At 43.0% G+C, this 22,899-nt stretch overlaps 1 protein-coding gene across 1 annotated transcript in view; it reads right to left on the reverse strand.

Moving 5' to 3' along the window:
* LOC126267053 (peptidyl-prolyl cis-trans isomerase-like 1) overlaps window positions 1-22,899 on the reverse strand; it is an 88,572-nt gene that overhangs the window by 48,404 nt on the left and 17,269 nt on the right. The window contains exon 2 of the mRNA XM_049971891.1: window positions 12,240-12,373. Within this exon, the coding sequence (XP_049827848.1) occupies window positions 12,240-12,373 (134 nt within the window). The remainder of the gene's footprint in view (window positions 1-12,239; window positions 12,374-22,899) is intronic.

A 22,899-nucleotide genomic window follows, 5' to 3' on the forward strand; every position in this document is an offset into this window, starting at 1 on the left:
CAGACGCACCTATGCGGTTTCAGGCCGCACAACTACAATGGTCATTAGCGCCCAGACTAAATTATGAATGCACTGCAAGGCACAATGTTAAAACAGCAACTAAAAAGAACAACGCTATAAAAGGCACCTTAACAGGCAAGGGATTAAAAGGAAACAGCATAATCAAATGTACTTAGACAGGTTTGTCAAGTGGATAAAACGAAGAATGCGAGCAGCTGCTCCTGGGTCATCTGCTAAAATTTCATTAAGAGTACATGGCAGGCCAAGATCAATGCGCAGTGTATTAAAATTTGGACAGGACGTTAAAATGTGGCATACCGTCAGTAATTGCCCACATGGGCAGAACGGCGCCAATGCAGCTGTCAGCAGATGGTGGTGGCTGAACCAGCAGTCTTCAATCCATAACCAGGCCAAAACTACCTCCTCCCACTGAGAGGGGTGTGAAGAGGTCGTCCAAGCCATGGGGAGAGGTTTCAAGGCCCGAAGCTTGTTTTCAGTAAGTATAGACCAATCGGCATGCCACAGCAATAAAATGCGCTGACAAATGACCCTGCTAAAATTAGATGAAGGCAAACAAAAAGAAGCTGTCCAAAGCTGGAGGACCGCAGCCTTGGCCACGGCATCTGCAGCTTCTTTCCCAGGGATACCGACATGGGCAGGAACCCACATAAAGGTAACCGGAGAACCGTCATCCGCCAGCTGCTGAAGAGAGCATTGGATCTGGTGCACGAAAGGATGAACTGGATACGGATCACTGAGACTCTGGATGGTGCTCAGGGAATCAGAGCAGGTGACATAACCAGAAGGTCGGTGGCGTCAGATGTAATGAACAGCGTGATAGAGGGCAAATAGCTCAGCTGTGAAGACCGAACAATGGCCATGGAGTCGATATTTGAAACTGTGTGCCCCGACAATAAAAGAGCACCCAACACTGTCATTGGTTTTAGAGCCACCTGTATAAATGAAGATCGTATTAATGAACTTTGAACGAAGTTCGACAAACCGCGAGCGGTATACCGAAGCTGGAGTAACCTCCTTTGGGAGCGAGCTCAGCTCAAGGTGAACGCGAACCTGAGCCTGGAGCCAAGGTAGCGTTTGGCTCTTGCCCACTCTAAAGGTTGCAGGGAGTGGAAAATCAAGTTGCTGAAGGAGGCGACGAAAGCGAACTCCAGGGGGTAGCAGGGCAGATACATACACCCGTATTGAAGGTCGAGAGAGTGGTCAAAAAAGGAACGATAAGATGGGTGGTCGGGCAGTGATAACAGTTGACAGGCATACCGACAAAGCAGTATATCGGTAGGTTAGTGGCAATCCACCAGCTTCAGCATGAAGACTCTCGATGGGACTAGTATAGAACGCTCCGATCGCAAGACGTAAACCCCAATGTTGTATAGAGTTGAAGTGGCTTAAGATGGACGGCCGTGCAGAGGAGTATACAAAGTTCTCATAATCCAGCTTTGAGCGGACGATTGACTGATATAGGTGAAGTAGGACAGTTCGATACGCTCCCGATGACGTACCACTGAGAACACGGAGGACATTTAGGGAACGGGTACAATGGGCAGCCAAATATGACACATGTGGAGACCAGCTAAGTTTCCTGTCAAATGTAAGACCTAAAAATTTGGTTGTCTTCATGAATGGGAGAGCAACGGGACTGAGATGTATGGACAGTGGGAGAAACTCTTTGTAGCGCCAGAAGTTAATGTAGACCGTCTTCCTGGCAGAAAAATGGAAGCCATTCGCAACACTCCAGGAGTAAAGACAGTCAAGACAATGCTGAAGACAGCACTCCAGGAAACATGTAAGCTACGAAAAGGGAGCTTGATACATCATCATCTGGGAAGCAATCCATTATTGGATTGATCGCTATGGCGAAGAGAGCAACCTCAAAACGGAGCCCTGTGGCACCTCATTCTTCTGGCGAAAGGTGTCGGACAGGACAGAACCCACATGTACCATAAACTTTTGATCCATTAAAATGCAGGAATAAAAAGAGGGAGGCGACCGCGAAGGCCCTATGTATGCATGGTGCAGAGAATGCCCACCCTCCAACAGGTGTCGTAACCCTTCTCCAAATCAAAGAACACAACCACTGTCTGGCACTTCTGCAAGAAGTTATTCATAATGAAGGTCGACAAGGTAATCAGATGGTCAACAGCAGAGCGGCGCCTACGAAATCCACATTGTACATTGGTAAGTAGGCACTGAGATTCGAGCAGCAAACCTAAACGAGAGTTAACCCTTCGTTCCATCACCTTACAGACACAGCTGGTAAGGGAAATGGGTTGATAACTGGAGGTCAAATGCTTGTCCTTCCCCGGATTAGGAATCGGGACAACAATAGATTCGTGCCAGCATGTGGGAACATGACCCTCAATCCAGATGCGATTATAAGTACAAAGAAGAAAACCTTTACCCGCAGGAGAAAGGTTCTTCAGCATCTGAATATGCATAGAATCAGGCCCTGGAGTGGAGGACCGTGGCCGGGCAAGTGCATTTTCGAGTTCCCGCATGGTGAAGGAGGCATTATAACTTTCATGATTCGAGGAGCGGAAATTAGGCCTTGCCTCCTCTGCCTGTTTTTGGGGGAGGAAGGCGGGGTGGTAATGAGCGGAGCTCGAAACCTCTGTGAAAAATCGGCCGAAGGCTTTGGAGATATCCTCAGGGGCCACAAGGACATCCTTCGTGACTGTCAAGCCAGAAACTGGTGAGTGGACCTTAGTGCCAGATAGCCGGCGCAGGCTACCCGAGACAGCAGAAGAAGGAGTAAAACTGTTGAAGGAGCTTGTGAAAGCAGCCCAGCTCGCTTTCTTGCTTTTTTTAATAACACTGTGCAGGTAATCATTTATAATTAATACAATTTGCCATTGTAGGGTGGCGTTTAAAGGAGCGTAAAGCACGTCGACAAGCACGTATAGCGCCTCTACATGCTGTGGTCCACCAGGGGACTGGTACGCGACGTGGAGAAGAAGTAGTATGAGGGATGGAATATTCAGCAGCAGTGAGAATGACTTCTGTGAGGTGTGTGACCTGACTATCGCAGCTTGTTGCGAAGTTTTGATCCTGAAATGTCACCCTGGAAGAGAAGAGCCCCCAGTCTGCTTTGGAGATGTTCCAACTAGTTGAACATGGAGATGGGGTATGATGCAGGAGATGGATAACACAAAGGAAGTGGTCGCTCGAATACGTATCAGAAAGAGCGTACCACTAAAACCGATGTGCAAGTTGGGCAGTACATATAGAGAGGTCTAAATGAGAATAGGCGTGAGTTGTGTCCGAAAGAAAAGTAGAGGTGCCAGTATTGAGGCAGAAAAGATTGAGGTGGTTGAAAAGGTCTGCTAACAGGGAGCCTCTCGGGCAGGATGCTGGAGAGCCCCAAAGGGGATGGTGGGCATTGAAGTCTCCAGTCAACAAAAATGGTGCAGGTAGCTGAGCAATAATTTGCATCATGTCTGCCCTAGTAACGGCAGACGACGATGGAGTGTAAACAGTACAAATGGAAAATGCAAAAGTGGGGAGAGTAATTCGGACGGCTACTGCCTGCAGATCGATGTGCAATGTGATGGGATCGTAGTAGATATCATCCCGGACCAGGAACATAACCCCTCCATGAGCCTGAATACCTGCCACAGGGGGTAGGTCAAAACGCACAGAGGTATAGAGTGACAAGTAAATACGATCGCATGGGCGTAGCTTCGTTTCCTGGAGAGCTACCATGAGCGGACAGTGCAAGCGTAGCAGGAACTTTAAGTCCTCTCAGTTGGAGAGAATGCTGTGAATATTCCAATGAAGAAGTGCCATTGTGAGAAGAAAAACAAAAAGGAGAAGCAAGAAGGGGTCACCTCGAAGGCCACTGAGGGCCTGGCTTCAAGCGAGCACTGCTGCCGCTATCAATAGGTGCAGAGTAATAGTCCATTTTTTCAATAGGTTTGTCGGCCACTGTGTTAAGAAGGTCGGGAGTGGGAGCTTCCTCTGCCGGTGAAAGACCAGGTGTTTGGCTACCACCGGTGCAGCCAGGCGAAACGGATGACGGCCTGGGCTGGCAACCGCTAGGTGGCGCAGGAGAAGAAATGCGCCATGGTGGAGAAGGAGAACTTTTCTTCCTATGAGCCTTCTTGGAAGGCTGTTTAATCGAAGTACTGGTCGATGGCTGGGAGTTCGGGGTACGTAAGAAGTCTTCACGGGACAGTTCCTTCTTGAAGGCCCGTGCATCTAACTTCTGGGTCGTAGTTTTGGCAGAAGCTGATGAAGGTGCTCGAGTCTTAGGGGTGACGGGAGGAAGAGGAGGCGTTGACCGGACAATCTTATCACTGGCAAAACGGACGATCGTAGCGCTAAAGGTAAGATTGCATGTCTGCGTCGATACCTCCCTGGTAGGCCAAGCAGAGGCGAGGACGGTACTGTATTCCCCCGCTGGGAGCAGCGTGGGCTTCCTACTAGCAAAAAGCTTGCGAGCAGCCGAAGTGGACACTTTCTCTTTGACCCGAATTTCCTGTATACAGCATTCATCCTTGTGGATGGGACATAGCGGTGAACAGAAATAACCTCATAGCCCGCTTTGTTGCACGACGGCAGCTGAACACTATCAAAGGTCAAGAAAAGTTCCGGGTCGGTACAAGGTCATTGTTGAACTTTTTCATGACCCTATGGACAGCCATCACACCCTGCTCAGCGAGGAAAGACTGAATCTCCTCATCAGTCAATCCATCAAATGACCTAGTAGATACCACACCACGTGATGAATTCAAAGTGCGGTGAGCCGCCTCCTGGACAGGGAACGTGTACAAGAGTGTGGCCCGAAGGAGTTTTAGTGCCTGAAAGGCGCTCTCAGTTTCCAACAACAAGGTACCGTTACGCATCCTGGTACAAAACTTGACAGGTCCGGCTATGCCGTCTATGCCCTTCTGAATAATAAAAGGGTTGACAGATAAAAAATCCTTTCCGTCCTCAGATCGAGAAACTACTAGGAACTTTGGGGCAGGCGGTAGTACTTTTGTCACTGGTGGCTGCTCAAGTTTCCGTTTTTGGGCAGAAGTCAAGAGAGGAGGAGGAGGAGGAGGAGGAGGAGAAGAAGAGAAATCCATTGCCGATGAATCCCCCATGATTGCCAGTGTCTCTGATGGCGCGCTCCTTCCTTGTGGGGACCCTCTCAGAGGGCGCTCCCACCTTAGGTGAATGTTTACACGTCAGGTCACATCTCCTGAGAAATGGACAGAGGGACCAATCGGCATGATCGGAAGGTGTTAGCTCAGGCAATCACCCCTCCCTGGGCCTGTCCTTTACCAGGGGTTACGCACAGCCCTACTTGTCTACCCAGGGCGGGGAATTATGCTATACCCCATCACTGGCTACGCGTGCGAACGTGTGGGTCGGCCATCAGGCACACACAGGAAAGAAGAATAGGAAAAAAAAAGGGAGAGAAAGGACAGACTGTCTCAAACGCTGAGACAGAGACCATATGGTGGACAAGCAGGCAAGGGGAAGAAGGCAATGTAAAAAGTAACGAAGACAATGAGAGACAGAGAGGGACAAAGAAAGGAAACAAACAAACAAAGGAAGAAACCAGAATAAGCGAAAAACCAAAATGACCACAAATGTAAGCAGTTGAACTGTCCACCTCCGGATGCAAGCACAAACTACCCCCTTGCGGGGAAGGACTCCTTTTAGGAGGAATACCTCGGGCCTATTCTTACCCCGGACCTGCAGGGGGACATAATACTGGCTGGACACACAATGCCGTGATTGCAGTTCAGCAGGTGGAATAAGTGGGGGAAAAGAGGGGGAAGGGGGCTTGTGTTGCATGTGGTGGGTAGAAGGCAGGAGAGATAGGGGAGAGGGAGGGGGAGAGGGAGGGGGAGGGAGAGGAGGGAGGGAGGGATGGGGGAGAGGGAGGGAGGGAGAGGGAGGGGGAGAGGGAGGGAGGGGTGAGGGAGGGGGAGGGGAGAGGGAGGGAGGGAGGGAGGGATGGGGGAGAGGGAGGGAGAGGAGGGATTGGGGAGAGGGAGGGCGGGAGGGAGAGGGAGGGGAGAGGGAGGGAGGGATGTGAATGATTAAGGTGACCTGGAGATGTCAGCTAGGAGGGGGTAATAGGAGAGAGGAAAGGGAAATTGTTGGGTGGAGGAGTGGGAACAGTGGGTTAATGGAGACTGAAGCCAGGAGAGTGAAGAATGTGTTGCAAGAATAACTTCCACCTGTGTGGTTCAGAAAAGGCTGATGGAGGAAAGGACCTGGATAGTCCACATTGTGAAACAAACCACTGTGCTCAGGTGAATGTTGTGTCACTTGGTGATCAACTTTGTTTTTGGCCACAGTTTGGCAGTGGCTGTCCTTTCTGGTAGACAGATGGTTGGTTTTCAAGGAAGGGTGGGAACGATCTTGGGTAGAACATCCTATGTTTCTGGGCAAGGTGAAGGATATGATTAAATTTTTCCACTCCAGGTTGATATTGGATGATGAAGAGGATAGGAGGGTGCTCCTTCTTGCTGATTCTCGGGGACAGTTAGAGGATTAGGGGTGTGTTAGGGTCTGGCATGGGAAAAATGTTTGTGCACTAGGTTTGGAGATAATGTGTCTTCTCATGAGACCTTCAGCGTACAGATATGCCTACCAGTTATCAAAATTCAGGTACTGTTGGTGGTTAGTGGGGTTACTATGGACAGGGGTGTGGGAGGAGCCATCACAGAGGTGGAGGTCAACTTATACGAAGGTGGTACATTGGATTGAAGAAGATTACGTGATGCAGATGGGAGAGAAGGTATTGAGGACATGGAGGAATGGCGATTGGGTGTCTTGGCACTGGCTCCAGATCATGAAGATATCATAAATGATCCTGAACCAGACATAGAGTTTGGGGTTTTGGGAGGCTAGGAAGGTTGCCTCTAGATAGCATAGAAGGATGCCATACGGCTGCCCATGACTGTGCTGCAGATATTTTTTATATATCTTCCTCTCAAAGGAGAAGTAGCTGTATGTTAGGGTATAGTTGGTAATATGTATGAGGAACTAGGTAGTGGATCTGAGTCTAAAGGACACTGGGAGAGAGAGTTTTTGACAGCAGTGATACCTTGCATGTGAGGTACATTAGTGTACAGTGTGGTGACATTAGCAATGATGAGTAGTGATCAAGAGGTAAAGGTAGTTTTGGAAGGTACTGTTACTGTAAAATTCTTACTGCATACACCATATCACCTAAATTACAACCCTTGCACTCCAACACCTGGAAAAGCATTCCCTACGCCAACTCCATAAATTGTCCAACCAATTCACATTCTACTCTGATGTTGAGGCACCACTATCCATCAACACTTATCTTTCCACCAGTGATCAACCTCATCAACCCCTCATCGCACGCAGGCCCTAGATCATTTTTTTCAATTTGCCATATCCTCCAAAACTCCCTCCCATTGCTTCACAAAATCCAGATCCCAAGATACAGTAGTTAATTTTTCCACCAAAAACTTCAGTCCAACAAGAATTTCAGTCCCATCCAAAGGCCTCACTTTCAGCCCCACTTCCAAGTTTAATCATGTTGGACTTGTCAAACATTTACTCTCTTTCTCCCAATCCTTACAGTGGAAACACTTCTTTACCACCAGTTTCTCCAACCACAGCCATCCAAATTCCAAAATAGAACCCTGCCTCTTCCAGTTCATAGCACTCGCCAACCATCACCCTTCTTCCATCCAAACTGATCACCTTCCTGGAATTCCTTATCTCCAAATTGGCCTCACCATCCTTCCCCAGGTTCCTTTCTAAGGACACCAACCTTTCAGGAAAAGAAAGGACAAACATACACGACCTTCAAAAACAGATCCCAACTTAATCACTCTCCCTGCACATGAAGGCTCCACCATTGTCATGACGAGCCACAGTGACTACCTGGTAGAAAGACTGTCAACTGTCTCACTACTACACCTACGAGCTTTGCCTATTGATCCCATTCCAGAAGTCCAAAATATCATCCAGGGCACTGTAGGGACTGATTAAACTTGGGTATAGGGCTGAAATTGTAGCATTTGGATAGGACTGAAATTTGTCTAGGATTGAGGTTTCTGGTGGAAAACACTTCTTTGCCACCAATCCCTAAAAAAAAGTGAACCTAATTCCAATCTCTGTCAACCCAATGTCCCCACACCATTCAGCCTACAGTTTCCCTTGCTCTATCCAATTGCTCCCTCATAATTCATTTCCAACATTACTTATATCATGTAACATTCCCCACCAGCTTCAGCACCTATGCAGCACATGCCCAACTCATACACCTGCCACCACTTCCCCCTGCATTTCTAGCCTGCAAAGCAGATGCCTCCCTCTGAATCACTAACCACCACCCTCGGCCCCTCTTTTATTGCCCGCCTCTCTGTCTCCTTCTTCCCACTCCACCCGACACAATCTTCACCCCCCCCCCCCCAATTTCATCTGGCATACACTGAGTACGGGCATAGATTGTGTGTGTTGGGGGGGGGGGGGGGGACACCCCCCATTTGTGCCTTTCGATGACTCAATGCTTCTGTTATTTGGTGAGTGGTCTGCTTTACTCCTGAAAACCATTGTTAGGCATAACTAACCTGTGTTGTATAAAACAATTATATCCAGATAAAAAGGGGGCAAAGATGTAAAACAAAATACAAAACTGAAAAATGATGTCATAATGCAACAACATACTACACTCATCATCTGCAGTTTCTCATCTCTGGTTCACGCCAATGGTCTGTTGCCCAAATTTGAGGAATATATGGCAGCTTTGAATGCCAATGCTCCATTTTATTTGGTTTTGGTGGCTGGAAAGGCAACAGGCTCATATAATCAAATTTATCATTATTTATAAAGATAAGATCAGTACCAAATCCAACTATAAGTCAATGCAGGATGCCAACAGAGAGTTGAGTGTACACGACAGGTGATACAGTTAAATAACACTAGTGAAGAGATGGAATGGAGAGGGCTTCACAAGGCTTAGATAGGAAACCTATCCAGAAACATAGGACAGAGGAAACAGGTCAGTACAAGAGGAGAAGCCACAGATCACAGGGAGTAGGCCAAACATGTCTGCTTCCATTTTACAAGACACCTTGACTATGGCTACACAGCTTATGGCTCAGCACATAGGATGAGTACAATCCCTAGCCTCTGTGTTGAGGCTGGGAACCACCACTTGTCATCCAGTGACAGGTCCTCATGATGCATCATGTGTCCAGCCTACTCTCAATGCCACAGTCAATGGCACTTCAGACTGTTGCTCACCCTCAACTGGGCCAGCTTTTTAGAAATAGGCCACAAGCAATGAAACCACTCAGAATTCACATTCAGCAGGAATTAGTGGCTCTTGGTGCAGATGCTATTTCCATGCTTCATTGAGGTTAGAGTTGTTTGCTGCCCTGGTCAATACAGCGACCAAGATTTTTACTCCGGCCTCTGTTTTTAAACTGGTGTTTTACAGAACTTTAGCTGAGCACTGTAACTGTGTGGTCATTTACACTGATGGATCTGAGCAGGGCAATTACATTGGCTGTGCTGCATTATTTCCAGGCCGTCATCAAGACTCACTTACCTGGCACATTCACAGTAGATTAAATTTAATCATATTCGATCTTGAGGGCACTGGAGAAGATACGGCACCTTCCTGCCACCAATTCTAAGTACCCTTCAGGCTATCATTCACATGTAGGCATCTGAACACTATCTTCAGTTGATTCACAATGCCCTTTTCCACTTACAGAGGCAGGGAAAGGATGTATCATTCTGCTGCGTACCAGGGCACATGGGCATTCAAGGTAATGCAGCAGCTAAGAATGCCTGTTTAGAAGTAACAATTACTGAATTTGCTGCCCCTGTCTATGCAGTTACCTCCATGTTGAGAGAAAACATCATGCATGTTTGGGAGGAGGAGTGGTTAGGGTTGGAGAACACGAGCTGAGGCCCATGAAACCAATGCTACAGTCACAGTATTCCTCCTTCTGGCCACTGAAATGGGAGCAAGCACATTTAACGCACCTCCAGACTGGATACTGTTCTCAGATGATGGCTTCCTCTTTCAACAGGAAGACATACCGGTATGCAGTGCTTGTGGTGTACAGGTCCCTATACACAACATTTTAACTGAATGCATTTTATACCAAGTCATGAGGGCTACAACACACTTACCAGTTCACCTACCCTCTATTTTAGGCAGTCATGAATCAAAGGTGGTTCATGTTTTACGATTCTGTGTGCTGTCTGGTCTTCTCAATAGTGTCTAAAGATAGAAAGCTTTAATGTGTTTCTGAGGTGATTGCTTCATATTTTGTTTTCCAATTGATCATGTAGGCTTATTTTCCTGCTCCACTATTTTAGATGTTTTGTACTCACACAGTGCCTTGAAGCATACCATATTTTACGGACTACTAAACACACTTTTTTCTTCGCAAATTTTCCTCCAAAATTCAGGTGCATCTTATACTCGAAATTAATATAAATAATGTTCTGTGTTTGATTTAAAATTCCTGACAGTCTTAAAAAGGCCATATATTTGGTGCCAGAGGAAATCTGTCTATCTGGCAACAATGGATTCAACTGCAGCAGTGCACTGATGCGACGAACATGAGTTGTGGAGATTCACAAGCTTGCTAAATCTGTTTCCCTCCCATCCAAGTGTCATAAACCCAGAACACTGTCTAGCCTATGTTGCATCATTGAAGTCTAAGGTGTCAGTGAACTCGAACTGAAAACAATTTTCATTATCAGTAATATGGAATATAATGTGCTGACAATACTAAACTTAATCAAATCATCAATTTCAAGAGCAAGATACCAACAGGTGTTGTCATGACAAGGGCTGGATGGATGAGGCTGATATGAAATTATGGATTAACACAGTGTGGGAGAGAAGGAAAGTTTCTTTACTGAACTCTCTTCTTGTGCTACATCGGTTTCATAGTCATTTGAAAAATTCTGAGAAAGAGAAATTGAGAAAAAACAGAGCTTGCTGTTATTCCAGGAGGACTTACTTACACACCTCTCGATGTCTCGGTAAATAAATCCAATGTGAATTCGCACCAAAGGGAGCTTTAAAACAACCAACAATCAAACAAGTGTGTCAGTGGACAAAAACTCATGGTATAGAGAGAGGTAAGACATCATTGCCAAAACTTTCAAGGAGTGCGGCATAAGTAACACTCTAGATGGCATTAAAGACCATCTTATATATGAAGAGGAAGAAGACAAAGAAGAAAGTTCAGACAACCATTTTCAGGGATTTTAAAGGTCAGTTTGGTTTTTATAAATTTTTTTTACTCCGGATTTGCAATCTAATAATAAAAGTAGTAAAAATGTTGTTTTAAATAAATGCTTAAAAATTAAGGAGCTTCTTATAGTCCATAGCACCTTATAGTCTGTAAAATATGGTACATCTTTTGCCATTTTGTGTGACAGTGTGAGTGAGTCATAGGGTGGCTGCAGATTATATTTTCTAATTTACATTTTGTTGCATGCTTCTCATCACTCATAACCACACTTGTATTCTGTTAGTTGAGTAAGAGCACTGTTGAACTCACTGTTGAGTGCCCTCTACATACCAGCACCAGCACCAGCACCAGCACCAGCACCACCACCACCACCACAACCACCACTGTGAGATGAGACAGAGCAGTACAGGAGGAGAGGTCAGTTAACAATGATACACCAACAAGAGGTAGTATCTGATAAATTGAAACATGTTAAATAGCACACTTGAAATGTCAGAGATGAACTAAAACACTGTGGTTATTTTCTTTTTTATTTACTTGTTATGACTGAGCAGATAAGTATCCGACAACAAATGTGATCTGTCTTGGGATTTTTCCCATCATTTATTACTTAATTCATCTCTATCAATAATTTGTATATCAGAGAAATGGCAAGTTTTATTGTGTTTTGGAACTCACATTAAATTCAATGTGGCACATTAACTGGCTTGGTAAGTTGATTCACAAGTTAGAAAATGTATAATTTGGCCAATAGACCCATGGTTGGTGATGCACTGCGGTGTTCAAGTTGGAGATAACTTGTACTTTAATTGCAGCTGAAAATTTACTACCTCATTGTCGATATGAGAAATAAAAGATAAAGATTAATTGAAAGGAGGGGAAAGGGGGAGGGGGGGGGGGGAGAGAGAGAGAGAGAGAGAGAGAGACAGAGAGAGAGAGATTCTGAATAATGATTCTAGTATAATCTTCTATACAACATTATAATTAGAAAATAATGGCCTGCAACTCCCTTACCCTGTATCATAAAGTCCCTGATTATTCGATGAAATTTAGTGCCATTGTAATATCCTCTTCTAACAAGTTCTGCAAAATTTCTGCAGGTAGCTGGTGCATGTTTCCAATACAGCTCTATTACTATTTCTCCCATTCTGAAAAACAAAAGAGTATGTAACATTGCTCATAAAACATTATTCCTCACACAGTGTAAACTGACAGTTTTTGGCGTGGTAAAACACAAAATCCAGTGACTGCAGCCAGTAAATTTCAGTTATATAGATTTTCATCAGTGACAATGGTATTACCTTAAAAACTGTACATGAAAGTGAAATAAATTAAAAATTTAAATATTATTTATCACCCTAATGCAGCACACAGCTCTGTCACATTCCAAATAGTCTCACACATGGTTGATAAAAGACCTCAACACCTAAAAAGTAATTACATTTAGAAAAAAACAAAATTCCATTGTCTGCAAAGGCACTACTGCAGCAACAATGTATATTTTCATCAGTATATAACATCTTTCCAAACAATGTATCTTATTAAGTTATTGCTAAAGTTATGTAAAAGGAGGGCTAGGTAATAATACTGAAGAGAAAGACATTTACAACACATAGTTGATGGCCAATATTGATCCACAGCTAGTGTGGTGCGTCACATTATCACAATGGATGGTGACAGCCTTACATTATAATACATAACACACTGATTGCTTTCCAGCTACAGATGTGTATGAGAAGTAACACTAAGAGGCAGCATTTACTCTTCTATATTCAACATTGGGAATGACGGTTTATAAACTTTGAGATTGAGCTACTATAACCAAAGTTATCTGTACTGCCCATAAACTGACTATTTAATTTAGTAGAGTCTTATTTCTTATATGCATTTGGGTTGCTTCGGTGTGCATCACTTAATTGTCTTCAGGTACAACACAGCTGTAAAGATCAGTATTTAGATACCAGATACCTTTTTTTGTACATCCAAAAGTAAACAGTGTAACATCACACAGTAAGTAAGTAAAAATTAAACACAGTGACCCATAAGTCCGGAACTTGGTCTACTCCTGTTCTTAACGCACATAAGTGATCTATCAAAGACACTGATGCACTCTTCAAAAGCAATAACATTTGCTGATAATGCAAGCATTCTTGTAAAGAACATAAACATATCAATCCTGGACACAGACAAGATAAAACTGAAACAGGTTTTCAACTACCAGAACTAGAGCTCTATGGATACACATTAAATAAAATCCCATTGGTGTAATCTCTGAGCATCTAGGAAGATAATAACTTGTACTGCCACCAGTTTGTGCATAAGCTAACCAAAAAGTTCAGTTCTATTTGCTTTGCACTAACAAATCACTCATTGTTTTGGCCCACAGATGTGATTGATAGTATGTTTCCCTCAGTATTGTTTTATGGCCCAACCTCATAGGACAATGAAGTAAAGGAAACAAAAGCTAAAAATTTACTCAAGCTTGCAGTAATAATACCGGGTGTTACAAAAAGGTACGGTCAAACTTTGAGTAAATATTCCTCACACACAAAGAAAGAAAATATGTTATGTGGACATGTGTCCGGAAATGCTTACTTTCCATGTTAGAGCTCATTTTATTGCTTCTCTTCAAATCACATTAATCGTGGAATGGAAACACACAGCAACAGAATGTACCAGTGTGACTTCAAACACTTTGTTACAGGAAATGTTCAAAACGTCCTCCATTAGCGAGGATACATGCATCCACCCTCTGTCGCATGGAATCCCTGATGCGCTGATGCAGACCTGGAGAATGGCGTATTGTATCCCAGCTGTCCACAATATGAGCATGAAGAGTCTCTACATTTGGTACCGGGGTTGCGTAGACAAGAGCTTTCAAATGCTCCCATAAATGAAAGTCAAGAGGGTTGAGGTCAGGAGAACGTGGAGGCCATGGAATTGGTCCGCCTCTACCAATCCATCGGTCACTGAATCTGTTGTTGAGAAGCGTACGAACACTTCAACTGAAATGTGCAGGAGCTCCATCGTGCATGAACCACATGTTGTGTCGTACTTGTAAAGGCACATGTTCTAGCAGCACATGTAGAGTATCCCGTATGAAATCAAGATAACGTGCTCCACTGAGCGTAGGTGGAAGAACATGGGGCCCAACTGAGACATCACCAACAATGCCTGCCCAAATGTTCACAGAAAATCTGTCTTGATGACGTGATTGCACAGTTGCGTGCGGATTCTCGTCAGCCCATACATGTTGATTGTGAAAATTTACAATTTGATCACGTTGGAATGAATCCTCATCCGTAAAGAGAACATTTGCACTGAAATGAGGATTGACACATTGTTGGATGAACCATTTGCAGAAGTGTGTCCGTGGAGGCCAATCAGCTGCTGATAGTGGCTGCACATGCTGTACATGGTACGGAAACAACTGGTTCTCCCGTAGCACTCTCCATACAGTGACGTGGTCAACGTTACCTTGTACAGCAGCAACTTCTCTGATACTGACATTAGGGTTATTGTCAACTGCACGAAGAATTGCCTCGTCCATTGCAGGTGTCCTCGTCATTCTAGGCCTTCCCCAGTCGCAAGTCATAGGCTGGAATGTTCCGTGCTCCCTAAGACGCCGGTCAATTGCTTCGAACATCTTCCTGTCGGGACACCTTTGTTCTGGAAATGTGTCTCAATACAAACGTACCGCACCACGGGTATTGCCCTGTGCTAATCCATACATCAAATGGGCATCTGCCAACTCCACATTTGTAAACATTGCACTGACTGTAAAACCTCGTTCGTGATGAACACTAACCTGTTGATGCTACGTACTGATGTGCTTGATGCTAGTACTGTAGAGCAATGAGTAGCATGTCAACACAAGCACCGAAGTCAACATTACCTTCCTTCAATTGGGCCAAATGGCGGTGAATCGAGGAAGTATAGTTCATATTGACGAAACTAAAATGAGCTCTAACATGGGAATTAAGCCTTTCCGGACACATGTCCACATAACATCTTTTCTTTATTTGTGTCTGAGGAATGTTTCCTGAAAGTTTGGCTGTACCTTTATGTAACACCCTGTATAAAGTAAACGTGATAACCAATCATCATCTCTCTTCACTGGCCTTGGTTTTAATACACTCAAATGCTCACACATTTACTCCATAATGACATTTGAAATTAATAAGAATAGACATTCAGGATTAATGATGAAATTCACAACCACAATATTAAAAGTAAAAGTAATTTTAATATAGATTATGTATCCATGTCTAGGAATCAGATGGGAGTTTTGTATTCTGGTGCAATACTCTATAGTAGGTTGATGGCATATACCAGGCAGGAAATTGTAAATCATAACATATTCTAACTCAAAGTAAAACACTAATGTTCATATCACACACATTTCAATTTTTCCAGAACAAAGAAACCAGAAGTCTGGTTCAGGTTCATTGATGTTATCTTCACCATCTGACTCAGGGCCAAGACACTCTATCTACATTCCTTTACAACACAATCTCTCCCAACAGCTTTACCTGGTCCTTCTCTACCCAATGTGTCACCTTCCTAGTTATTGACCTAAACCTATCTGATGGCACCATCTACACCTGTGTCCACATTAAACCTATTAACCATCAATAATATCTGCATTTTGACAACTTTCATCCCTTCCACACCAAAAAATCCCTTCCATACACCCTAGCAGCCACCCATGGAAACCATACTGGCAGTGGCGAGCCGTCCATTCCCAGTATGCTAAAGGCCTCACAAAGGCCTTTGCAGGACAGGCAATAACCCCAAAACCAAATCCACAAACAGATTTCCCATACCATATCCTTGCACATCCCCAATTCTCACACCATTCCCAAGAATTGGATGTAAAGGAGCACCCCTGTCATTGCCCAATATCACCCTGGACTTACAACTGCCACAGGCTTACCCATCCCATCAGAGGCTTGGCTACCTGTGAGTGCAGCATGTTGCACTCCAACCATACAGCAAACACAGCAGATATTTTTATATTGGAATGACTACCAACCAGATGTCCAGCAGGATGAATGACCACTGCCAGGCTGTTATCCTGAACAATTTATCACCTGGTGGCACAACATGCAGCTGAGCACATGTTCATTTTCAATGGCTGCTTCACAACCTGAATGAGCTGCATCTGTCCCTACACAACCAGCTTCACTAAATTACACAGATGGGAGTTACCCTTACAACACATCCTTTGCTTCCGTAATCATCCTGGCCTCAGTCTCAGGTAACTCACAGCCCCCGCACCCTCCACCAACAGTTCCCTTTACTCTGTCCTGTCACCTCCTTCCAATCCACTTCCCCATATCATCTTCAGCATATGCCGCTTCACACCGGCTGCTGCAATCATGTCACCTCATACACCTGACACCCCTCTCTCCCGCATTCCTAGCAGGCACACTGGCCACCTCCCTCAGAGCTCTTAGCCACCCACTGTCTCTGGCAAACGTAACAAAAGTCCTATTTAAACCACACATGTTGCACTTTATTTCGAAACATCTTCATTTGTTTTATCAGAATTCTGTTTGTGAAGATGCACCTCACAACATCATAAAGGTGCGATTCCGAACACGGCAACAGCGACCGACTGCAGCTGTAGAAGACAGATGGCAACGCTGCCGCCTGCAGTCGGTGCGTTGCAGAACGCAGCGACAGACAAGCTATGCAGTTTCCAGGAACAACTGCGCGAGGCGAGATGTCTGTTAACACCACCACTGTTATTGCGCTGTTGTTGGAGGAGGAAGACGATGACATTTCATTGTTACATTCCAGGGAAAGATGAAAGCTGGTAATGTCTTTATATAAAAGTAGAACTGCAGAAGGTAGTTATGCAGCACTGATAAAATGACATTTGTTAGGTGATGAAAATATCTTCAGGAGCTACAGTAATTTAAATAAAAGACAGTTTAATTTCGTGCTCAGTTTTATTGAAGGTGAGATAATGCCACAGTGCCTAAGAAACGGAATAAGTGCAGAAGAAAAATCGTATTTGACACTGAGGTAAGTCCACAAAATGTTATTCATTATTAGATTGTGCTGCAGTTCCAAGACTTTGTGAGAGAGTTGTGGAGGTTGAAGGGCTGCTTTTATCACTTGGCTGATGTGTGTTGCACTGTGCAGCCATTATTTCATAATCAGAAACGATCATACTAATTTTTATTTTGGCTTCTGCCTTATAAACTGGAGGTAAACTCCTTACAACTGTGCTGATGTGACGAAAAAATAAGTCAATATCATCATGTTTGTGTTCCATAAATGTTTTTTTAGTATATTTTGCCTAATTTCGTCCCTTTCTATCCACATTTGTAATATTGTATCATCATTACTACGAGCTTTACTGCGTCTTCTTTCCGTGCTGGCACATAACGTTCATCGTTTGCTACCACAGATGTTTCACCACCATTTCCTATTGTATGTGTTTCTGCCGTATCTTCTTCCTGTGATGCCGAAAGGTCCAGTTGACGAGCCCGATCTCCACTGTCTTCTTGGCATTCTTGCATTGTTGTCTGTGATGATGTTAATGTAATATTTGTTCCTCCAGATCTGTGTTGTGCAACACTGTCAAGGGACGATAGCTGTTTGTGTCTTTTTGTTTATGAATTTTTTGAGGCAGCAGAGGCCGTTCCTAATTTGCTTTTCTTCTTGAACCTGTGGTAACAAGTCCCTTAAAAATTTCCTCTTCTTCTTATAGTCATCACCTGTAGATGGAATTATATTAGCTGTATGTTTTTGTTTGTTTCAGATTCTTGGCCACAGGCGAAAGTTACCGGTCTTCATCATTTGCCTATCGTATATCACTATCTTATATATCAAGAGTTGTTAAAAATGTTTTGAAGATATTAAGAATAAGGCTGCTGCCCATGTTGATGCCACCTCCTACTGAATCAGATTTCAGACGTAATGAAGAAGAATTTTGGCTTAAATGCAATATACCTAATTGTGTAGGCACTATAGATGGAAAACATGTTCGCATAAGGGCACCAGAGTAAAAAGTGGATCTCTGTTTTTTTAATTACAAAGATTTTTTTTCAATTGTTCTGCTGGCTATTGTGGACGCAAATTGTAAATTCATTAGCGTTGATGTTGGCGCTTACGGAAAAGAGTCTGATAATGGTATATTTCAGAAATCAGCTATGGGCAAGAAAATAGCCGCAAAGGAGTTTAATGTACCTCCACAAAAATGTTTGCCAGGCACAAATGTGGATATATTCGGCCAGTAAAAGCAGTCTCCGGTCACTATGTGGTTCAGCAGCAGCGGCAACGACACTACTGGTCCCTGCCCTGATGTGCGGTCTGCCACCGAAGTAGGTATACAGCGGCAGACGACGCTGCCGCCGCGTTCAGCATGTCTCACATTGCAAACAATGGCAACCAGTGGTGCCGCCTGCAGTCGTGTTCGGAATCGCACCTTAACAAAGAACATGAGGTGTAAGTGCACCTTCACAACATGAAGCTGGTCCCTCGGGAAACCACCACCCCCCCCCCCCCCCCCCCCCCACACACACACACACCATGAAGGGGAAAAAGAAGAAGATATCCAGTGTCAGTGAAATGCAATGTTCTAAAAATTGAGCACCTACATGTGGAAGAACATTAGGAATGAAGTAGAACATAAAAATCATGAGAAATAATTGTAAAGCACTATTCACAAATGGAACAGGAAGGGGGCAAAGACAATGGTACCAGAAATACCCTCCACCACAAACTGTAGTGTGGTTTGCAGATTACAGAAGTAGATGTAGGTATGGGCAGCAGATTGCAGGTAATCAGTTTGTTAATATTTTCCTGTTACCCACTTAAATGTTATTGATAGGTCTTATTGAATGAGTGACAAACACACAAGTGTGTGTAACTCCTATGTCCTAGAGTACCATTAGGCTTTCTGTAAGCCACTACATACAAAAATTGAAGCTTCCCATTACTTTTAACCTCCATGGCATATTTGATGCTGGGATAAAGACAGCTGAAGTGATCCAAAAATCTGTCATGAGCATCCATGGGTCCAGACGAAAAAGGCGTCATCTACATATTTCCAGAAGCAGATTTGTTGCAAAGCTAAAGTCTTCAGTGCCCTATCCTTGAAGTCATCCATGAATAAATTTGCAATTTTGAGTGATAAATGGCTGCCTGCTGGATGAAGCTTTGTTGTCACCTACTGACATCCACATATATTTCGTTAATGGCAAAATCTTTTTAACAGAATAATGGAGTGGCTATGGGTATCTGCTTATGACCCATAGTTGCCAATTTATTCATTGAGGACTTTAAGGAAAGGGCACTGCAACCAACATGTTTCTTGACACACACCGGTGATACCTTTTTTGTCTGGCTCCATGGACATGATATTCTCGACCTAATTTTTGACCCCTTCAACTGTCTCCAGCCCAGCATTAAATTTATCGTAGAGATTGAAGGTGATGGAAGCTTTCATTTTTAGACATAATGGTTTGCAGAAAAATGTGATGGTATTTGAGATATAATGCTCATTGAAAACTGACACATACCGATCAACACCTGCAGGCAAAGCGTTGCCATCCAGTGTAGCAATGCGACTGGATCCTAAGAACTCTGGTATGGAGGGACCATTCTATTTCTGATACAGATAGTCTAACACAAGAACATGAGCTCCGGGCAGCTGGTTTAACCCTAGTAGCACCAAGGTATTTTGGAATGCACTGAACAACCAATTGCAGATTTTTCCCGTGTTACAATAATCTGTAAATCCTGTAGTATGTATTTATTTTAAGCAAGCATGTTTCCAATGTGAAATCAGTTTAACAGAAAATATTGGTAACATAACTATAAATGTCACTTTTTGATCACATAGGGTGAATATAACAAGCAACTGTGGTCAATTCTTGGAAAATGAAAGTTTGTATAAAGTAGAAACATAAAAGCTGTACTTAAGTACACAAGTTGTCTGAAGTTTCTATGCACTTTTTGCTCTAATAACTAAGTAATACAGTTTTCTCCTTGAGGGAAAGCTTCCAAGACAGAAATAAAAACAGCTGAACAAATATAGGTTATGGTACATTGAAAACTTTCAAAAATAACTCTTCACTTGGAGAAAATACTGTCATTCACAGATGATATTCACCTGCACACACACACACACACACACACACACACACACACACACACACACACACACACACACACACACACAATGGTTGATTCTGAATGACTCTTACACAGATGGAGACCACAGCTTCCACATGTTAAATTTATTTTCATGATGTTGTCCCAGTTTACTGGCATTCTTCAAGCATATGTGGCATATCACTTTCCTAGTTAATTCCTCATTTGCAGCAATTTCGGTTACCTCTATTCCTACAAAGGATCTCCTGCATTGCACAAATGATAGGCAACTGAAGTCCTTTCAAGTCCTTGGATCACTCTCTACATATGGTTTCAAAAGTTCAAGGCGTAATTTCTGAAGATACAGTCTTCTGGTGTTTGATTTCCCTTTGTTCCACTTAGGCAGATTCATCTTGAACAGTGTGTAAGAGTTTAGTGCAGCTTTTGAAGTAGGCTGTAGAACACTGACAGTGGCCAACTTCTCATACCCCTTTTTTTTAGAGTATGTCCTAGCCATTTGATCTATGGCACCTACTCCTCCCTTAGTGGAATTAATAGTATAGGTTTCTACAGATTTTCTTTTTTAGTGTATCTACTTCGACTCCTGCACCGTGACGTTGTGTTGACAACATCAAAAGAAATATTTTTTTTTTGTTTTTCCTTTGTGATGTAAGAGACAATTGTTACTGGAAGCTTCTTAGTAGATGGATCTGTGAATGCGAATTTGGAGGAATACAGCTCTCTGCCTCTTGCCATCTTAAGTTCTTGCAGTAAATGTTTCCTGTTGGATTTGAGTGTCTCAACCAAGGTAAGTTTGTAATCTTCATACAGAATGTCCGCCAATTCCACAGACGTGTAGAAATCATCAGTTGTGATATTGCAGCCTGTATTCTTTATTGACTCCATGAGTCTCTCTAATTTCAAGAGGACCTCATTCACAGGCAGGTCTATTGTCTTTTACAGCATACACTTCCAATTATATTATGTATTGTTCAGTTGCACTACTGAGAATTCTAACAAGTATATCATGTTTTCCCAGTTTGTCTTTGAGAAAAAATATAAAAGGACAGCAATCTCTGAAAAAACATAGCATTACATCAACTGCATCGTGAGGGCCACTTATGAAATACCTAAGGAATATTCCATTCAATTCTTCAAATACTTCATGCAGCGACACAAATTTGTCACCGACATGTCTTTCTGCGCTGGTGGCTTTATCATGAAAGTGAAGAATTTTCAATAGCTGACATGCTCTTGTCTTACTCATACGGCTCTGCCCAGTAAATTTGACCATAAAAGAGGTAACAAAATAGTGGTTTCCTGGTAAATTCGCATTAGAATCAAAGCATATATTTAAGAAACGCTAGCAGGAGATATGTTTTTTCTTTCAGCTTTTTCATTAGTATGACAACAATTTTCTGTACTATTTCAGGAATGAAAAATTTCTTTAATGATTCACATATACTTGTTACTTTCCCAGCAGTAGTTATTCCCCAATGTTCATGGACTATGCTGGCAAAATCCCTTTCACAATGCCTTGGAGCTTCTACAAGATACACTCTACCAAAACTTGTAACATATTTGTTTGGAGCATTACTTGCATGGTTTTGCATGGTAATTTGTCATCTGCTAAAAGTTCAGCAAAAATTTCTGCATCATTCAAGCCTCTACAACGCATTTTAGAAAATCTACTTTACAAAAAAGGCATTTGCTCTACTGTAACAAACTGCTAATAATAGTGGTTAGTAATCAACAATGAAAATGAAACTCAACAACTGGACTCTCCACAAGACCCTGTAAAACTCAGAATTGAGGTTTCCAAATGAAATTTAATAACAGAAAAATGTATGGGCAATTTTTGTCTATGCTTGACAATTGTAAGGAAGACAACAAAATTATGGTCATAAGCCAGGGCAAAAACTTTATATTTTTTATTTTCAATTTTAAAAATTTTAACCACAGAAACATACAGTACAGTACTTTATAAGGTGAAAGACAAATAGAAAAAGACCCATAAACACAAATTGACATTTGTTATGACTTTTTAATATAAGAAAAATGTCCAGACAATTTTTGCCCATGCTAGGTGATTGTAGGGCTAAGAAACATGGATACTCTAAAACGCACATTCATCAGGTTGTGGAGTTTGAACCATCCTCGGAGGTGCATAAATATAAGCATGGATCTGTGGCATTTATTTCTTATGCTGTGGGTATATCATTTAAGACTAGAGGAATATTAAGGCAATCTGATATCAAGAGTGTGTTCAATTCACTTGCCAAAATTGGGGCACTACTGAGTTCTGTCAAAGATAATTTGGGACTTAAGAAAACTGGTATATAAAAAAACTGCATATCAATGCTTACATCAGCCAGTTGATTTCTGTGGTTCAGGACAGGTGAGTGGGACATCGCCGTCACATGAGATGACAACAGGCTGAAAAATTGGTGGTAGTGGAATGTTGTTTACAAGAGAGACATGGGAATTTCATACATCCAGTTTTGGGAAAGTGTTTATAAGGAGGCAACTGAAATTAGGTTGGCGGACAATCTGATTAATAGAG

Source organism: Schistocerca gregaria, chromosome 4, assembly GCF_023897955.1.
Source record: "Schistocerca gregaria isolate iqSchGreg1 chromosome 4, iqSchGreg1.2, whole genome shotgun sequence".
NCBI lineage: Eukaryota > Metazoa > Arthropoda > Insecta > Orthoptera > Acrididae > Schistocerca > Schistocerca gregaria.